The sequence below is a fragment of the Ustilago hordei genome, assembly GCF_900519145.1.
Source record: "Ustilago hordei strain Uho2 genome assembly, contig: UHO2_contig_06, whole genome shotgun sequence".
Lineage (NCBI taxonomy): Eukaryota > Fungi > Basidiomycota > Ustilaginomycetes > Ustilaginales > Ustilaginaceae > Ustilago > Ustilago hordei.
Window position 1 is genome coordinate 18199 of NW_024545253.1, and position 16566 is coordinate 34764.

Genomic DNA, 16566 nt, shown 5'->3' on the forward strand with positions numbered 1-16566 from the left:
TGATAGTCACCGAGTATCTCGACAGACTGATCTGGGTTTCAGGCGCAAGACCCCTGACATTAGAGTGGATCGTTCAAGCAGCTCCTCACGATCACCATGACGGATCAGGACCTTAACAACAAGCTAGACCGGCTACTAGCACTAATGGAAGCTCAGCTAGAGCTGACCAGACAAAGCCATCGGGAGGAACGACTACGACGAGCTCATCTGACTGAGGAGGCAACGGATCTCTCTCACTCAGAAGACCAAGCAGGAGGAGGAGATGAATCCATGATAGGAGACCCCCATACTCCTACTCCGGCGCCACGATCAAGACCATCAGTCTCATTCAACTTGAATGAGCATGCTGAGACCAACTATGAGAAGTATGCTTCCCCCACCGGGCCGAAGTATCTCAAGACCAGGGACCCCTACAGCAGGAGCCGAGCGGACCCTTATGTTCAGGACCAGGAGGAGGAGGCAAGCATCATGGCAGATCGTTCAAAGCCCATTGCAACCCCGTTCCCAAAGTTCAATCCCCGAGACATCGAGATCTACATTCTAGAAGCCGAAGCTTGGTTTAGGTTCAATCAAGTCTACGAGCACACCCGGATGATCAACCACCTGGGTTCTCAATTGGAAGGTACTGCTCGAGAGTGGTGGACCTCAAAGCTACGCTTTGATAGAGCTAGAGAAGGGAGGCTATTCAATGACTGGCAGTTCTTCACCAAACGACTAGCTGAACAGTTCAACCCCCGGAATGCTAGGATGGAGGCTTACAACAAGCTGCTAGCTCTCAGACTCACTAGTGATGCACCAGGAGCTGCCACACGACACGTAGAGCAGTTCAGAGACTTGGAAGGACAGGTCAACCTAGGAGACAACGAGCTAACCATTGACCTCTTCAGAGGAAGCCTTACTCGCAGCATACAGGAGAAGTTTGAAAGGAATCCACCGAAGGAGCTATGGGAGTGGTTCCGGGAAGTCGAAGAGATCGACCGACAAAGGATGCTGTTGCAGCAGGCCTCAGCTAGACACGTGCAAGCAAACAACGTGTCATCTCCAGGAACTCGGCCAATCCAGAGTTCAATTCCCGTTCGGCGATCAGCTGCGCAACCTTATTCAACTCGATCACCGGCTCCACCTTATCTTCCGTCCCAACCTTATCGACCGCCACAACCTTATCCGACGCGACACTCCACCCAACCCCTTCCCCACTCAAACAACCGTCCCCCTCCCCATCAACCCACTCCAGCTCCAAAAGGAACCCCGGCACCATCAGGAGGCAGCAACAACACCTGCCATTTGTGCAATGGTATCGGACACTGGGCCAGGAGCTGCCCTAGCAGGAGGGTAGACTCTCTGGGATCACGACCTATGGGACCAAAGGTCATGGTCGTCACCAAGGACCCCCTCGACGAGGCCTCCGACTCTGGAGATGGCCGCTCAGGCAATACCGAGCCAGAGCAGGAGGACATGGACCTCCGGCCTTATCAGCAGCATATGGACTCGGACTTCGATCACGAGGAGGAGCAAGACGATGATGATGACGAGGGAAACGTCAGTGGGGTGATGCACTGATGGCATGCATTGCTCTACAAACCTCCTCGCCATCACTCTGTATATATCAAGATTGTCAAGTATGTTTCTCGACCAGTGGAGGCAAAGCAGTACTGGAGCTCTCTGGAATGGTTCAAGACCATCCTGCTCGAATACTAGCGGATACCGGTGCTGGTTTGTCCATAGTTTCAGATTCTTTCATTAGTAAGTACCAAATACCAACAAAACCCATAAAAACAAGATCGATCCATGGTGTCACCGGACACCAACTATCCATCAATAGTGCTGCGAGCATGCAGGTGACTATTGGTAACCACAATCTGGGTGTGGTCGAAGCTTCAGTGGCCAACACTGCCGACTACGACCTCATCCTAGGGTTCACTGAGCTAAGGAAGCTCAAGCCCACCATACGATGGGATACGGGCCAGCTGGAGTTCAAGACTCAGGAGCAGGACCGACCCCCGAAGAGACCCCCTGAAGCAGTAGGAGCAGGGGACCTAACCATGAGGAGACCAACCCTTCATGGTAATGAGTTTGTCTCAGCAGAGCGCATACTACGAGCAGCTCTGGAAGATGGACCCATAGGGTTCATGCTGTTGGAGGAACCACCATCATCACTCCCGGCCTTTGGTTTCGTACCTACAGGCACCGACAAAGGAATCGAGATGGAGGTGGAGGTGGACAAGGTGGTGACGGCGGCGGACATACCAAAGCCATACCAACACTTGAGAGATGTGTTCGATGAGGTGGAAGCAGACAAGCTGCCCCATCATACCGAGCATGATCTCCACCTCGAGTTGATAGAAGGAGGCAAGCCACCTCAAGGGCCTCTATACCTTAAGGGACCCAAGGAGATGTCCGAGTTGAGGAGGTACTTGGATGAGAACCTCGAGAAGGGGTTCATAAGACCATCGAAGAGTCCAGCACGATCACCAGTGCTCTTCGTACCAAAGAAGGATGGAGGTCTCAGACTCTGTGTCGACTACAGAGGTCTCAATGAGATCACTATCAAGAACAGAGCACCATTGCCCCTCATCGAGGAGCAGCTGTTCTTGCTCAGGAAGGCAAGGATCTATACCAAGCTAGACCTTAGAGCAGCATACAACCTCATCCGGGTTGCTAAAGGGGATGAATGGAAGACAGCGTTTGGCACTCAGTTGGGACTCTATGAGTACCTAGTGATGCCCTTCGGCCTAGCCAATGCTCCGGCTCACTTCCAATCATTCATCAATGTCATCTTCCGAGACATCATTGGAGTATACGTGGTGGTATACTTAGATGACTTCCTGATCTTCAGTGACACTGAGGAGGTACATGTGAAGCATGTCACCGAGGTCCTCACTCGCTTACGGAGCAACAGGCTCTTTGCTAAGCTGTCCAAGTGTGAGTTCCACACCAAGACGGTGGAGTTCTTGGGTTACATCATCAAACCAACGGGTATTGAGATGGACCCAGAAAAGATACGGACTGTCAAGGAGTGGCCGATGCCGGCGTCTATCCATGACATCCAACGGTTCCTGGGTTTTGCTAACTTCTACAGGAGATTCATAGCTCACTTCGCTCGGATAGCCAAGCCATTGACATCACTGGTGAAGCCGACGGAACGCTTCAAGAAGTTTGAGTTGCCGGAGGAGGCCCAACAAGCCTTCCATCAGCTCATTCAAGCGTTCACATCAGCAGGAGTGCTTCAGCACTTTGACTACCACCTTCCAACAAGGTTGGAGACCGATGCAAGTGACTTTGCTATAGCAGGAGTACTCAAGCAGGAGCATGAAGGACGATGGCATCCAGTGGCCTTCTACTCCAGGAAGATGTCTTCTGCCGAGAAGAACTACGAGATCCATGATAAGGAGCTCCTAGCTGTGGTCGCCTGCCTCACTCAGTGGCGACACATGCTAGCTGGACTACCTAGTCAACTAGTCATCCTCACGGACCATGAAGCCCTCAAGTACTTCAAGTCCCAGCGACGCATCACTGGACGACAAGCTCGATGGGCAATGCTACTAGCAGACTTCGACTTCATCCTGCAGTATCGACCAGGAGACAAAGGTGGTGAACCCGATGCTCTCACCAGAAGGGCAGACATGCAACCAGCTGGTGAAGAGCAGGATCACAATGTGAGGCAACTACTGCCTCCTCGGGTGTTTGCGGAAACAGCGGACCATGACTCGACCCTAGTGGCTCCCATGCTCTCGATGGAGTCCATAGCATCGAAAGGGCTCAAAGACCTGGTCAAGATCTTCCAGCCCTTAGATCAAGAGCTACAGGAGATACACTCGAAGAAACCCTTCGAGCTCAAGGACGACCTATGGTACAGTGGAGGAAGGTTAGTCATTCCCAAGGTGACCATGCCAGGGAGGACTAACAACCGACACTCAAGGAGTGCCAAGGAAGTAGATGGACAGTCTCTCTCTGTAGAGCACCTGCGATTCATGGTGATGACCCAATGCCATGATGGTGTTACTGCCGGACATGTAGGAAGAGATGCTACCATCAAGGCAGCTCAACGGCACTACTGGTGGCCAAGCATGACAGCTTGGATTGCTGACTATGTAGCTAGCTGTCCAGTTTGTGCGAGGTACAAAGCTCCTCGTCATCGTCCGTATGGTCTTCTACAGCCACTTGCCACACCAGACAGGCCCTGGGGCTCGATATCCCTCGACTTCATTGAAGGACTACCACCTTCAAAGAACTATGACTCCATCCTCGTCATTGTCGATAGGCTAACCAAGTTTGCCATCCTGGCCCCGACCCATAAGACAGTCACGGCCAAACAGACTGCAGTGTTGCTATATGGACACATGGTTAGACTCTTCGGATACCCTGATCACATGGTCTCGGACCGAGGCAGGCAGTTCATATCAGGAGCATGGAAAGCCTTTGCAGAGCAGATGGGTGTGAAGCACTCACTTAGCACGGCTTATCATCCTCAAACTGATGGTCAGACAGAGAGAGTCAATCAGGTCGTGGAGCAGTACCTAAGGATGTACTGCAACTATGAGCAGAACGACTGGGCAGACCTGCTGGACACTGCAGCCTTTGTATACAACAACACGGTCCACAACAGCATTGGTGTCTCACCATTCTTTGCATGCTATGGATGGAACCCCAAAGCCCATCCTGACATCCCTCAACGACTAGGAGTCAATGATCCAGGTCGCTTCGAGTACCTCATGGATGGGAAGGAGCGTTGCAAGTATCTTCAGGAGCAGATCAGGGAGGCACAGCGTCGGACGGTGGACCAGTATAACAGGAAGCACAAGGACATCGAGTTTAAGGTGGGTGATATGGTCTATATCAACCGCCGGAACTGGAAGACCAGGCGACCTACACCAAAGCTGGATACCCGGTTTGCAGGACCCTATCCAGTCCAGGAACGAGTAGGACGCCGAGCATACAGGATCACATTGCCAGCAAACCTTAGGGTTCATGATGTGTTCCATGTCTCCATGCTCGAGCCAGCAAAGACTAGCTCACTTCCTCACAGGACAGACCAGCCAATCATACCATCACTTCCTGATGAAGACCTCGACTTCGAAGTAGAAGCACTCATTGACAAGCGCTCATTCAATGGGACTACGGAGTACAAGGTGTTGTGGAGAGGGTACTCAGAGGAAGCTGCTTCATGGGAACCAGTAGAGAATCTCAACTGTCCCGACCTCATCCAGGAGTATGAGGTGTCGGAGGGGGGACGAGTGAGCAGAAGAAGGAGGAGAGAGCAGGAGGAGGAGCTAAGGAGGAGAGAGCAGGAGGAGGAGTAGTAGAAGAGGAGTTAGTATGAACCAGACACAGAAGCATGACTAGCCTCAACGGAGCTCGGCTCTTAAGAGGGGGGTAGTGTCATAGGCCTTAGGACACGGGCATGGAGGTTCATAGAAGGGGAGCATAGAGTACCAAGGGGCCGGAGGCCTAGCTGGTACTAGTAGCAGGCGTAGTGGGAGAGCAACTTGACCGGCCTGTATGCAAGGAGGTCCAAGCACGTCATGGAGGACCGGCCTGTATGCAAGGAGGTCCAAGCACGTCATGAAGGACCGGCCTGTATGCAAGGGGGTCCAAGCACGTCATGAAGGAGGAGGAGCAGTGTCGATGGAGTCGACACAGCTCATGAGGAGGAGGAGCAGTGTCGATGGAGTCGACACAATTCATGAGGAAGAGGAGCAGTGTCGAAGGAGTCGACATAGCTCATGAGGAGGAGGAGCAGTGTCGAAGGAGTCGACGCAGCTCAAGAGGCACAGGGGTGCCAAGCAGGAGAGGCTCCTGAGCAGTACTCGATGAAGAAGGCACTCTCTGGAGAGAGAGCAGGAGCAGCATCGCTGGCGATACTGTGAAGAGGTATATAACCATGCTTTCTCATCATCATAGGTCGAGTGGATCCCCATCCACTCTACTCACCATATAACTAGTCAATACTTAGAACACAAGTACTCATTAGTTAGCAGTCAGCATAGCAGCAATCCATCAAGATTGCTCCTCATCGTAGTGCGTGTGTTGTATCACCACTACCTGACAATCCGTAGGCGCCTATAGCAGGTAGCGGTCCGGATATAGATAGAACCGAAGGCAGTAGTCCACTGCGGTCCGGGGATCACTCAGCATTAGTCAGCACACTGGACACTCGTGTTGACGCGACCAACCTCACCACCAATCTCATCGACATTCACCAACAACCTCATCATCATCAACACCAACACCAGACCCTGGTATCCCCATAACCTTCAACGTTGATATTGATCGTGCCGAGCTACCCCTGAACGGAGTGTCCACAGAGGTCAGCCGAAACCTACGATAGTATATACCACGAACGCCACCCGCTGTCACCGCACAACTTGATAGTCACCGATACCGAGACAATAGCTGTCGCACAGTTTGATAGTCACCGAGTATCTCGACAGACTGATCTGGGTTTCAGGCGCAAGACCCCTGACATTGCGCTCCTTTCGATTGTGCTACTCCAGCAGAGTGAGCGCTCCTCTCTGCTGCCCTTCTCTAGAATGCGCTCCTGTCGATTGCTCTGCTCTCGATTGAGTTCCTGTCAATTGCGCTGCTCTTGATTGAGCTCCTGTCGAATGCACTCCTGTCGATTGCGCTCCTCTCTGCTGCTCGTTTCTCGATTGCGCTCCTGTGGATTGCGCTTCTCTCCAATCAGCTCCTGTCAATTGCGCTCCTGTTGATTGCGCTCCTGTCGATTGCACTCCTGTCGATAGAGCTCCTGCCAATTGCTCTTCTCTTGATTGCGCTCCTGTCGATTACTCTGCTGCAGCAGAGTGAGTGCTCCTGTCGAATGCTCTGCTCTCGATTGAGCTCCTGTCGATTGCGCTGCTCTTGATTGAGCTCCTGTCGATTGCACTCCTGTCGATTGCGCTCCTCTTAATTGCGCTCGATTTGCGCTCCTGTCGATTGTGCTTCTCCAGCAGAGTGTGCGCTTCTCTCGATTGAGCTCCTCTCGATTGCACTGCTCTTGATTGAGTTCCTGTCGATTGCACTCCTGTCGATTGTGCTCCTCTTAATTGCGCTCGATTTGCGCTCCTGTCGATTGCGCTGCTCTAGCAGAGTGTTTGCTCCTTCGATTGTGCTTCTCCAGCAGAGTGAGCGCTCCTGTCGATAGAGCTCCTCCAGATTGTGCTGCTCCAGCAGAGTGTGAGCTCCTCTCAAATGCACTCCTCTCAATTGCGCTGCTCTCGATTGCGCTCCTGTCGATCGTTCTGCTCTCTCTCGCGCTGCTCTTGATTGCGCTACTCTCTCTTGCTCTGCTCTTGATTGCACTCCTGTCGATTGCCCACCTGTTGATTGCACTCCTGTCAATAGAGCTACTCTCTCCTGCTCTTCTCTCGATTGCGCTCCTCCAGCATAGTGTTCTTCTCTCAATCGAGCTCCTGTCGATTTCACTCCTCTCTTGCGCTCCTGTTGATTGCTCTCCTCTCTCTTGCGCTCCTGTCGCTTGCTCTCCTGTCGATTGCGCTGCTCCAGATTGTGCTGCTCCAGCAGAATGAGCGGTCCTGTCGATTGCGCTGCTGTCGATTGCGCTCCTCTCGATTGCTCTGCTCGCGATTGCGCTCCTCTCGATTGCTCTGCTCGCGATTGCGCTCCTCTCGTTTGCACTGCTGTCGATTGCGCTCCTCTCGATTGCTCTGTGCTCGATTGCGCTCCTTTCGATTGCGCTCCTCTCTCCTGCTCTGCTCTTGAGTGAGCTCCTGTCGATTGCTCTCCTGTCGATTGCTCTCCTGTCCATTGAGCTCCTGTCCATTGAGCTCCTTTCGATTGTGCTCCTGTCGAATGCACTCCTGTCGATTGCGCTCCTCTCTGCTGCTCGTCTCTAGATTGCGCTCCTCTCAATTGCGCTCCTCTCTCTCGCTCTGCTCTCTCTTGCGCTACTGTCGATTGCGCTCCTCTCTCCTGCTCTGCTCTCGAGTGAGCTCCTGTCGATTGCTCTCCTGTCGATTGCTCTCCTGTCCATTGAGCTCCTGTCCATTGAGCTCCTTTCGATTGTGCTCCTGTCGAATGCACTCCTGTCGATTGCGCTCCTCTCTGCTGCTCGTCTCTAGATTGCTCTCCTGTCGATTACGCTCCTCTCTCTCGCTCTGCTCTCTCTTGCGCTACTTTCGAATGCGCTGCTCTCTCCTGCTCTGCTCTCTCTTGTGCTACTGTCGATTGTGCTCCTCTCTCCTGCTCTGCTCGTGATTGCGCTCCTCTCGATTGCGCTGCTGCAGCAGAGTGCTCGCTCCTGTTGATTGCACTCCTCTTTATTGTGCTCCTGTCGATTGCGCTCCTTTTGATTGTGCTTCTGTCGATTGCTCACCTCTCTCTTGCGCTTCTTTCTCTTGCACTCCTGTCAATTGAACTCCTGTCAATTGCGCTCCTCTCTCTTGCTCTGCTCTCGATTGAGCTCCTCTCGATTGCACTTCTGTCGATTGCGCTCTTGTTGATAGAGCTCCTCTCTACTGCTCTGCTCTCGATTGCGCTCCTGTAGATTGCTCTCCTGTCAATTGCGCTCCTGTCGATGGGTCTCCGGTCGATTGCACTCCTGTCGATTGGTCTCCTCTCGATTGCGCTCCTGTCGATTGCGTTCGTCTTGATTGCGCTCATGTCGATTGTGCTGCTCCAGCAGAGTGAGCGCTCCTCTCGATTGCGCTCCTCTCAATTGCGCTGCTCTCAATTGTGCTGCTCCGACAGAGTGTGCGCTGTCCAGCAGTTCGCTGATGAGATTGCGCTTCTCAGATTGCGTTGCTCCAGCTGTGCGTTGCTCTTGAGCTGTGTGTTGCTCTTGAGCTGTGCGTTGCTCTCGAACAGTGCGTTGCTCTCGAGCTGTGCGCTGCTCAGATTGCGTTGCTCCAGCAGAGTGTGCGTTGCTCCAGCTGTGCGTTGCTCAATTTGCGCTGCTCCAGCAAAAATAAATTTGTTTGCATTGCGGCACTTGAGCAGTGTAAATTTCGAGTGCGTTGGGGGTCAACGCAGTCGCGTGAATTTCGATTTTGGCGGAGCGCAATTGTGCGTTGCCTGCAAGCAAGACACACCGGCTAGGGCTAGGGCTAGTGCCTTTCCCTGTACTTCGAACCACCCTTTTCTTCTGTTCCTCTTGTATTGTATTTGTGTGCTGTCATTTTGCTTAATGATGGTTCCAAACTCATCGAAAGTTACCCATGCACCATTCTCGATCAAGCCTTGTACTGATAATAAATTAGAATTAAGTTTCGGCACATAGAGCACATCCAATAGCTGAATGGTTACATCGCCAACCCGAAGGGAGGCATCTCCTATGGCCTTCACTTGAAGCCTTTCATTTCCAGCCATACAGATCTGACTGTCCTTGCGCGTCGAGGTGAGCAGCATTCTTTCATCATTCACCATGTGGTGCATTGCACCCGAATCAACAATCCAGGTGTCCGATGTTGGTTGCTCATCCCCGCTGATCGCTAGGAGGGTGCACCCGAGTTCCTACCGACTCGCTTCTTGTGCTGGATTGGTGGTGGGTCCGTCCCTACTTGGTGTGGGGTTATTGTTGGTGTTTGTACAGTTCCGAGCAATGTGATTAGGTCCTCCACAAGCATAGCACTTTGGGGGGGCCGAGGGGTTGTGAGGATTGTGCCTGCCCCTGGGTCCTTGCTCTGCCTGGTTGGTGCTCCCCTGTTCCATGCTTGTGGCCACCCTTGCTGCTCCTCTAATATGGCCAGTGACCTCACCATCCTGCTGTTTCTTGGCGAGTGCATGGTAGGCTTCATCATACTTACAGTCTGGTCTGGCCATCTTCAGTGCGTCAACGGCATTGGCATAGAACCAATCTTGGGCCGTGCAGCGATAGAGAGTTGATTTCTTGAGGTCCTCGTCAAAATGCTTTCCCAGGCATGCTGCATTGTTCCAGATCGAATCAAGTTCCTTGCCTAGCCTGACAACGTCTCGATTGTGCAAGCGCACTGTGTGAATACGATCCTGCAGTCCTGCTCGCTTTACAGCGTCATTCAGTGTTAGTGCCTTCTTGAGTTTGGCATAGAGTGTGCTACCGAGCTGGACTTCTTCATCCGCTCCCCTGATGGTGTAGGTGTCGATACAGCTGTCTGGACTGTTGTCGCAGCAGGCATGGATGAGGCCCATGAGGGCTTTATCCAAGTCTTCGTCGTATTCCTCGTTTCCAGGCGCCACCGTGCCATACAGTATCTCCTTCGCATTATGTACTCTTTGGAGGCAGTCAATGAAGGTAGGTTCCCAAGTGTGCCAGTTGCTGTCGCTGAGCTTTTTGATGTGCACAATGGCGCTCGACACCTCCTTGGGGATCTTCTCAGTCTCCCTGCGCAGGGTCTGGTTGCTAATGCTGATGAGGCCCATAGCTCGCACGATCGCTTCCTCGGCCGTTAGTGCTGGGTTCGCCAGCTGGAGGATCCTGACTACCTGCATGAGCCATCCTTCCTCCTGTCTGTTGCCTGTGGTTGTTTGATCATCATCGCCCCTTCCCATCTGTCCAGCTCTTGTTGATGGCGGCATTGCGTTGAGTTTCAGACTCTTAATCAGTTAAAGTCATTTGTCAGTAGTTGGAGTTGAGGAGTTTTGTTGATGATGGTAAGAGGGAGAGAGCGAGAGAGCGAGGAGAGAGAAGGAGTCTATATATATACAAAAGAAGAGCAGCAGAGAGCCGCATTGACTGCGGAACATAACAAAGCATTTGTCTTGAGTAGGTTGTGACACATGTGGTCCATGCTAAGATGCTCAGGCCTTTTACTCGGCCGTAAGCACTACCTTCACTGTCTCTACGCTTTGTGTAGCTTTATCTACTTCAACTATTTAACAAAGGGTGCGAAAATATTGGGTCAAAATAGAGGTCACATAATTCCAGATGTGTCTTGGTAATGTTAGATTGTATTTCAAGTCAAAAATAAATGTCGGTCCATGTGCTCCAAATGTTAGATCGGGTTTGAAATGACAGTTAGTCTTGTGCTCCTTCGACTTGTGCTCCTCCAGCAGAGTGAGTGCTGTCCAGCAGTGCACTCCTCTTGATTGTGCTGCTCCAGCAAAGTGTGCACTGCTCTCGATCGAGCTCCTCTAGATTGTGCTGCTGCAGCAGAGTGAGCGCTCCAGTCGATTGAGCTCCTGTCGATTGTGCTCTTGTCGAATGAGCTCCTGTCGATTGCACTCTTTTTTGCGCTCCTCCAGCATAGTGTTCGCTGCTTCGAATTGCGCTCCTCTCATTTGCGCTCCTGTCCATTGTGCTGCTCCAGCAGAGCGAGCACTCCTCTCGTTTGCGCTCCTCTCTCTTGCACTCCTCTTCGTTGAGCTCCTGTTGATTGAGCTCCTGTCATTTTCACTCCTCTTGATTGCGCTTCTGTTGATTGCGCTCCTCTCCAATGAGCTCCTGTCGATTGCACTTCTCTCTGCTGCTCTTCTCTCGATTGCTCTCCTGTCGATCGAGCTCCTCTTGATTGAGCTCCTGTCGATTGCGCTCCTGTCGATTGCACTCCTGTCGATTGCGCTCCTCACTGCTGCTCATCTCTCGATTGCGCTCCTCTTCATTGCGCTCCTCTTCATTGCGCTCCTCTTAATTGTGCTCCTCTCAATTGCACTCCTGTCGATTGAGCTCCTCTGAATTGTGCTGCTCCAGCAGTGGAGCGCTCCTCTCTCCTTCTCTGCTCTCGATTGCGCTCCTCTCTACAGCGCTCCTGTCGATTGTTCTGCTTTCGATTGTGCTACTGTCGATTGCTCTTCTCTTGATAGCGCTCCTCTTGATTGCGCTCCTCTTAATTGTGATCCTCTTGATTGCGCTCCTCTTGATTGCGCTCCTCTCTGCTGCTCTTCACTCGATTGCGCTCCTGTCAATTGCGCTCCTCTCCAATGAGATCCTGTCGATTGCGCTCCTCTTGATTGCGCTCCTGTAGATTGCTCTCCTGTCGATTGCGCTCCTGTCGATGGGTCTCCGGTCGATTGCTCTCCTGTCGATTGAGCTCCTGTCGATTGCACTCCTGTCGACTGCGCTCCTGTCAATAGACCTCCTCTCTCCTGCTCTGCTCTCGATTGCGCTCCTGTCAATTGCTCTCCTGTCGATTGCTCTCCTGTCGATTGCGCTCCTGTCGATAGAACTCCTGTCGATAGAACTCCTGTCGATTGCGCTCCTGTTGCTTATGCTCCTGTCGCTAGAGCTCCTCTCTGCTACTCTTCTGTCGATTGGGATCCTCTCTCTTGCGCTCGTGTTGATTGCGCTCCTCTCTCCTGCTCTACTTTCGATTGCGCTCCTGTTAATTGCACTCCTCTCTCTTGCGCTCCTCTTGATTGCGCTCCTCTTGATTGACTCCTGTCGATTGCTCTGCTCTCCATTGCGCTCCTCTCTCCTGCTCTGCTCTCAATTGAGCTCCTGTCGTTTGCGCTCCTGTCGATTGCTCTGCTCTCAATTGCGCTCCTCTCCCTTGCTCTGCTCTCTCTTGCACTCCTGTCAATTGCACTCCTGTCGATAGAGTTCCTGTCGATTGCTATCCTCTTGATTGCGCTCCTGTCGATTGTGCTGCTCCAGCTGAGTGAGCACTCCTCTCGATTGCGCTCCTCTCGATTGCGCTGCTACAGCAGAGTGAGCGCTGCTCTCAATTGCGCTCCTCTCGATTGCACTCCTCTCTCTTGCGCTCCTGTCGGTAGAGCTCCTCTCTCCTGCGCTCCTGTCGATAGCTCTGCTCTCTCTTGCTCTGCACTCGATTGCGCTGCTCCAGCAGAGTGTTAGCTGCTTCGAATTGCGCTCCTGTCGATTGCGCTCCTCTCGATTGCGCTCCTCTCGGTTGCACTCGTCTTGATTGAGCTCCTGTCGATTGTGCTCCTGTTGATTGTGCTCCTGTTGATTGTGCTCCTGTTGATTGTGCTCCTGTCGATTGTGCTCCTGTCGAATGCGCTGCTCTCTCCTGCTCTGCTCTCGAGTGAGCTCCTGTCGATTGTGGTCCTCTTGGTTGCACTCCTCTCATTTGCGCTGCTGCAGCAAAGTGAGAGCTCCTGTCGATTGAGCTCCTCTCTCTTGTTCTGCTCTCTCTAGCGCTCCTCTCCATTGCAATCCTGTTGATTGCGCTCCTATCGATTGTGCTCCTGTCGATAGACCTCCTCCATCCTGCGCTCCTGTTGATTGCTCTCCTGTCGATTGCTCTCCTGTCGATTGTGCTCTTGTTGATAGAGCTCCTCTCAGCTGCTCTGCTCTCTCCTGCGCTCCTGTCGATTGCGCTCCTCTCTCTTGCTCTGCTTTCGATTGCGCTGCTCTGAGTTGTGCTTCTGCAACAGAGTGTGCACTGTCAAGCAGTGCGCTCCTCTTAATTACGCTGTCCAGCAGTGCGCTCCTCTAGATTGTGCTGCTGCAGCAGAGTGAGCGCTCCTCTTGATTGCGCTCCTCTCTGCTGCTCTGCTCCCGATTGCGCTCCTCTCGGTTGCTCTCCTCTCGATTGCGCTGCTCTTGATTGAGCTCCTGTCGAATGCGCTGCTGCAGCAGAGTGAGCGCTCCTCTTGATTGCGCTCCTCTCTGCTGCTCTGCTCCCGATTGCGCTCCTCTCGGTTGCTCTCCTCTCGATTGCACTCCTCTCAATTGCGCTCCTCTCTCTCGCTCTGCTCTCTCTTGCGCTACTGTCGATTGTGCTCCTCTCTCCTGCTCTGCTTGTGATTGCGCTCCTCTCGATTGCGGTGCTGCAGCAGAGTGCTCGCTCCTGTCGCTTGCACTCCTCTTGATTGTGCTCCTGTCGATTGAGCTGCTGTTGATTGCACTTTTGTCGATTGCGCTCCTGTCAATTGCGTTCGTCTTGATTGCGCTCATGTTGATTGTGCTGCTCCAGCAGAGTGAGCGCTCCTCTCGATTGCGCTGCTCTCAATTGCGCTGCTCTCAATTGTGCTGCTCTCAATTGTGCTGCTCCAACAGAGTGTGCGCTGTCCAGCAGTTCGCTGATGAGATTGCGCTTCTCAGATTGCGTTGCTCCAGCTGTGCATTGCTCTTGAGCTGTGCGTTGCTCTCGAACAGTGCATTGCTCTCGAGCTGTGCGCTGCTCAGATTGTGTTGCTCCAGCAGAGTGTGCGTTGCTCCAGCTGTGAGTGCGTTGCTCCAGCTGTGCGTTGCTCAATTTGCGCTGCTCCAGCGAAAATAAATTTGTTTGCGTTGCAGCACTTGAGCAGTGTAAATTTCGAGTGCGTTGGGGGTCAACGCAGTCGCGTGAATTTCGAATTTGGCGGAGCGCAATTGTGCGTTGCCCGCAAGCAAGACACACCGGCTAGGGCTAGGGGTAGGGACCAAGGTAAAGCTGGGAAGGTACGTAGGTATATACTTCAGGACCTATTCAATGCCCTTGGTTGGAACCAGGGTACCAGGACCAATAGGTGGGAACATGAACTTGGACCTTGGTGGACCTGGGTTCCAACCCAGGGTGACATTGACTCAGCCTTGGATGTCCAAGTTCAAACTACCTTGAACTTCATGGACCCACTGTTGGAAGATAGTCACCTTAAGGAGCTACTTCGGTGTACCAAGATATTCAAGAGAGGAACCAAATACAGAGCAGTTGTACAGGGTGAAGATGGCAAGAACCTAACCATAGGGTCCTGTCCCACAAAGTTGGAACTTGGTAAGCTACTGTTTGCCAAGTACAAGTTCCAGTGGACCAAGTTCTGCTACCTTGTGGAGGAACCATTCCCCAGTTCAACCCAGGTTGGAACCAACTTGGACTCGGACTTGGAGAAGTACAACCTACCTGATACCAGGGAAATTGGACCTTTGGAGCTCTTCCATGAACTTCAAGGTAGCTCCAAGTACCTTGTAACCCAAGGTTACATCAAGGGAGATGGTAGTTGCCAGTTCAGAGCTGTTTCCAAGTTGGTTTATGGTCACCAGAAGTACCATCCCAGGGTCAGAAGGGAGGTGGTGGAGTACCTTCAACTTCATCCAGACCTCATTGAAGTTATGTTGGTAGCAGATCAACCAAGGCAGCATGCTTTCTCAAGTACCAGATCCCCAGCTACCTACCTTGCAAGTATGGCTAACCCTGGTTACTGGGGAGATGATGCTACCTTGTCAGCAGCTGCAACCATCTACAAGCTTAGCTTGGTCATTGTCAACCCAGACAGAACCTACTTTGAACTTAGCAAAGTTGAGGGGCCCCTTGGTTGGAAGGCACTATACTATACTGGCAACCACTATGAACTTCTGTTCAAGGTACCTTCCTCCTCTTCAGCCTAGGTTGACCCTGCTTGATCCTGTATATAGTTCCTCTGGCCCAGCTTTGTAGTACCTCAAACTTTGTCTGAGGTTTTTTTCATCCTCAGTGCCACCAGGGTACTGGGGGTTTTTCCTCACAATGAAGTACCTTTACCTATGTTGACCAAACTTGTACCTAGGTTCTTTGAACTTGGCCAAACTTCAAGTGAGGTTCACCTAACTTCATGTGGCTTCACATAGGTTCATCAAGTTTACCTGTGGTGAGTGTGGGTTCAACCAGGCTTTGCTGGGGTTCACAGAGGTTGAGGTACATTGAACATAGATGTACTGGGGTTTACCAAGGCTTAACAAAGTTTGCCTAGCTTCATCAAAGTTTACCTAGCTTCACCAACATTTGCCTGGCTTCATCAACATTTACCTAGGTTCATTCATGTTAACCTAGGTTCATTGAAGTTTTCCTAGGTTCATTGAAGTTTACCCCAGTTCATTGAAGTTTACCCAGCTTCATTGAAGTTTACCTAGGTTCACCAAAGTTCAAACCTAGTGACCAAACTTTGATGGCCCATATCTCAGCCACCGCGGAACAGGGTACCGTGAGACTTTGCATACACATAGTCCTAGGGTATCCCTACATATCTCATTAGTACAGATTTCATGTTTCCAAGGGTCTCGCCGGGAACACCCTTGTAACCCTAACCCTAACCCTAACCCTAACCCTAACCCTTTGCATACCCCCTAGTACCCCTATAGAGCACCTAACACCACCAAAATATTCCATGAGTTTTGCCTCCTCATCATCACCACCAGCCATAGTCATCACATAGACATACATTTTCCTCCACTGCACCAAAATGCACCATCAGTTCCACCCAAAATTTTCTGAACATATACCATTTTGAAAGAGCTTTCCAATGGTACCATTGGATCATCAAAACTCTCAAGGGGGCCCCCTTGTAACCCTTAATTGCGCTCCTCTCTCTCGTTCTGCTCTCTCTTGTGCTCCTGTCGATTGAGCTCCACTCTCTTGCTCTCCTCTCAATTGCACTCCTCTCTCTCGCTCTGCTCTCTCTTGCGCTACTGTCGATTGCGCTCCTCTCTCCTGCTCTGCTCTCGATTCCATGCCTGTCGATTGAGCTCCTGTCGATTGCGCTCCTGTCTCTTGCTCTGCTCTCGATTGCGCTCCTCTCTGCTGCTCATCTCTCAGTTGTGCTCCAGTCAATTGCGCTCCTCTTAATTGAGCTCCTGTCGATTGCACTCCTGTCAAATTGCGCTCCTCTTAATTGCGCTCGATTTGCGCTCCTGTCAATTGCGCTGCTCTAGCAGAGTGTTTGCTCCTTTGATTGGGCTTCTCCAGCAGAGTGAGCCCTCCTGTCGATTGCGATCCT

General features: G+C 52.0%; 3 protein-coding genes across 3 annotated transcripts; 2 read left to right on the forward strand and 1 right to left on the reverse strand.

Moving 5' to 3' along the window:
* Positions 1–1832: 1832 nt before the first annotated feature.
* Positions 1833–5300, forward strand: UHO2_03479 (uncharacterized protein; the record flags this gene model as incomplete). The annotated part of the gene is made up of 1 exon (XM_041554085.1): positions 1833–5300. The coding sequence occupies one exon, from the start codon at positions 1833–1835 to the stop codon at positions 5298–5300; it is 3468 nt and encodes a 1155-aa protein (XP_041410019.1).
* Positions 5301–8982: 3682 nt separating this feature from the next.
* On the reverse strand, positions 8983–10512 carry UHO2_03480 (uncharacterized protein; the record flags this gene model as incomplete). The annotated part of the gene is made up of 2 exons (XM_041554086.1): positions 8983–9449; positions 9480–10512. 2 exons carry the CDS (start codon positions 10510–10512, stop codon positions 8983–8985), a joined length of 1500 nt encoding a protein of 499 aa, XP_041410020.1.
* A 3931-nt stretch (positions 10513–14443) lies between these two features.
* Positions 14444–15202, forward strand: UHO2_03481 (uncharacterized protein; the record flags this gene model as incomplete). Its single annotated transcript, XM_041554087.1, has 1 exon — positions 14444–15202. The coding sequence occupies one exon, from the start codon at positions 14444–14446 to the stop codon at positions 15200–15202; it is 759 nt and encodes a 252-aa protein (XP_041410021.1).
* Positions 15203–16566: the final 1364 nt, after the last annotated feature.